Source organism: Arabidopsis lyrata, assembly GCF_000004255.2.
Source record: "Arabidopsis lyrata subsp. lyrata unplaced genomic scaffold ARALYscaffold_332, whole genome shotgun sequence".
Classification (NCBI taxonomy): Eukaryota; Viridiplantae; Streptophyta; class Magnoliopsida; order Brassicales; family Brassicaceae; genus Arabidopsis; species Arabidopsis lyrata.
Window position 1 is genome coordinate 9 of NW_003302321.1, and position 2,759 is coordinate 2,767.

The 2,759-nt window shown below is 48.4% G+C and overlaps 2 protein-coding genes across 2 annotated transcripts; both read left to right on the forward strand.

Annotated features, from left to right (window-relative positions):
• Positions 1 to 217: 217 nt before the first annotated feature.
• Positions 218 to 1,307, forward strand: LOC110225667 (meiosis-specific protein ASY2-like). Its single transcript, XM_021015533.1, has one exon. It carries the CDS (start codon positions 257 to 259, stop codon positions 791 to 793), a length of 537 nt encoding a protein of 178 aa, XP_020871192.1. The 5' UTR covers positions 218 to 256; the 3' UTR covers positions 794 to 1,307.
• A 691-nt stretch (positions 1,308 to 1,998) lies between these two features.
• Positions 1,999 to 2,460, forward strand: LOC110225663. Its single transcript, XM_021015525.1, has one exon. It carries the CDS (start codon positions 1,999 to 2,001, stop codon positions 2,458 to 2,460), a length of 462 nt encoding a protein of 153 aa, XP_020871184.1.
• The last annotated feature ends 299 nt before the right edge of the window (positions 2,461 to 2,759 follow it).

Genomic DNA, 2,759 nt, shown 5'->3' on the forward strand with positions numbered 1-2,759 from the left:
GTTCTTCTTCCGCTCCGCCGTGTTCTTCGTATTCCGGCGATCCGTGTGCATTTCTCGGAGAACATCCGCCGCTGGACCTTCCTGTTTTCTGGATTTCCACAAAGATCTTCAGAGTTTTCTCAAGCGTGTTCTTGAGTTGTTCTTGAAATATCTTCCCAAATCCCCCTGGTACCAGATCTTGTTTCGTCTCTACATTTTCCTTAATTGCGTTATGGCTCCGAAGCGAAGCAGGAAGATCCAGAATGAGACTCACATCATGGAAGGCGAGTTCGGGAAGTATTTTTCTTCGAATCTCGACAATAAAAAGCTGGCTCTGCTGAAAGGTGCCTGCCAGATCCCTCGTCAAATCTCCTTGATTACTCCGGGTCCCACAGATTCTCCGGAGTCTCCACCTACCGGTCATACTTGCGCTTTTGAAATTTTCTTTTCGGACTGCGGGCTATCTTTTCCGCTTCCCGGCCTTTTGGTCGAATTGATGCACGAGCTCGGAATCGCACTTCCTCAACTATGTCCAAATGTAGTTCGGACCGTCCTGTGCCTTCAGACCCTTGCAGAGGAAAATGGATACCGTATCACGCTATCCGACGTACTCCATCTTTATACAGTGAAGAAGGGGCGAACTCCGGGGACGTTTTTCCTCAGTCCTCGGAGTAATTTCAGAGTCTTCGGGGATTTTCCCGAAAAAGACGAGCAATGGAGAAAATCCTACTTCTTCTTCGCTGTAGACGAATTTTCTTATGGTCCAAATACGGACTATTTCGTTCGTGAATGGACTCGTCGTCCCGGTAGATAGCTCCTTAGGTTTTTCACTGCTTTTCACTCGTCTGTTTTTTTTTTCTTCTAATCTGTCAATGTTTTTGCTTTTGCAGTTAAACTTCCGAAGAAACCGCTTTCTCATACCTTTGCGGGGCAATTCGTAAAGATTTGCAATAGCAGCGACCTGTCGTGGGAATTGTTCACTTGCGAACGCATCCGGAGTTCGTGTGCCCGAATTGTCTCGCGATCCGACCTCATTTCTTCCACTCCTCCCTCCTCCCCTGCTGTTGCCACTAACATGTCTCCACTTTCCTATCGCGAAGAGAAAAGGCTCCAGAAGGAAAGGGAAAAAGCGAGAGAAGCGAGAGAGAAAGAAGATAAGGCCAGGATGGTGAAGGCCTTGGATGAAGGGAAGTCCAGATCTTCATCTGGTAAAGGGAAAAATTCGGGTACTGTAGATCCGGTTTCCGAATCGAAGACCTCTGATCATCGTGATCAAAAGAAGGTGTCTTCGGGAAAAGACCTAATCCGGATCTCGGATTCTCGCTCCTCCCGATCTTCTCAGGAAAAAGGAATTTCTGAAGGAGGCCATAGTGCAACCTCCTCAAGGAAACGCAGGAACGAGGAAACTGAAGTTCCTTCCCTTCAACGCAAGAGTCGTTCTCGTCTGAACGACGAGAAAAATCCTTCCGAGGATGCTGGAACCAGTCTGGGGTCAAAACCAGAAGAAAAAGAAGATTCACAACGGGCCCCGGAGTCCGACTTGCCAACTCAGCTTCTTGTCCTGCCTTCGCGGGACTCTAAGAACCGGGGATCCGTCCGTCAGGAGATTCCAATCCCTACTGGTAAGTAGAGTCACTTCGTATTTCTCTCTCGCTTCGAGTTCATTTTGACGTTTTTTTTATTTTAACAGCTCCTCCGAAGTCACCAGCTGATTTCATGAGGAACTTTACTCCTGTTGGGATGAGGATTCCTCCCTTTAGTGACTTGAAGGAGGTCAACAGAGCGAACTACTTTCGCTTCGCTGATAAACTCGGAGAGGTAATTCTTTGAACTCTTCTCCTTATATATAAAAATAAGAACTTTTCTTTCCGTCCTCATGAATCTTCGTTTTGACAGTTAATGCTCGAGTACAACACCACCTTCTCCTGCCACGAGTCCCAGCTCTTTCCTGTTAACGAGCTGGATGGCCTCAGGGCCCGGGTTGCCGAACTCGAAGAAGAGATCCGTCAACTCAAGGAGATGGAAGAGGAAAATGCCAGGGCGGTGGCAAAGGTGAACGAGATCCGAGAGCGAATGTTGGAGGCCGAAGGTCGCTGCAACCTTCTTGACATTGCCAAGACTGATCTTTCCGAGAAGCTGAAGATCGGGAAGAACTTGTACCTCGAGGCATGTGACAAGATTACCTCGCTGGAAGCTGAAGTTAAGCAAAGCGAGGAATGGTGCAAGATCGCTGCTGAGAAACGGGACGAGGAGCTCGCAGCAGCAAAAAAAGATGAAAGGATGAGGCTCCGTGAACTCTATAGCGGACTCGCCTCGAAGCATGAGACCTACTACAAGGCCATCAGTGATAACGAGATGATTGGGACGCGTCTTGCCGAGACTCGGGCGAACCGAGAACTTCTTGAGGAGATTCTGAAGGGAGAGATTCCGGATATAAAAGCCGAACTAGAGTCGGTAAAGAAAGACGAGGAAGGGGCTTAGAAGAAGGCTCGCGAGGTAAGCGCTCTCAGACCTCAACCAAATGAGTTTGCTCATCTCTTTGTAGCGACTCCCCCAGAGCCCGTGCAAGAGACATCTCTTCCCGAAGATGATGTCGCCATTGATGAGTTCGGAACTAACAAGGATTTCATGGCTGGCCAGGACTTCGAAGCTGCCGTTTTGCTCGAGGAGATGCAGCAGGATCCCGACGTCAAGGGTCAATGATCTGGTTATGGGGTTGTGATGGCTAGTGTGCCCCCCTTTGTTGTTTTATTTTTTTTAAACTCAAAACCTATTTATCG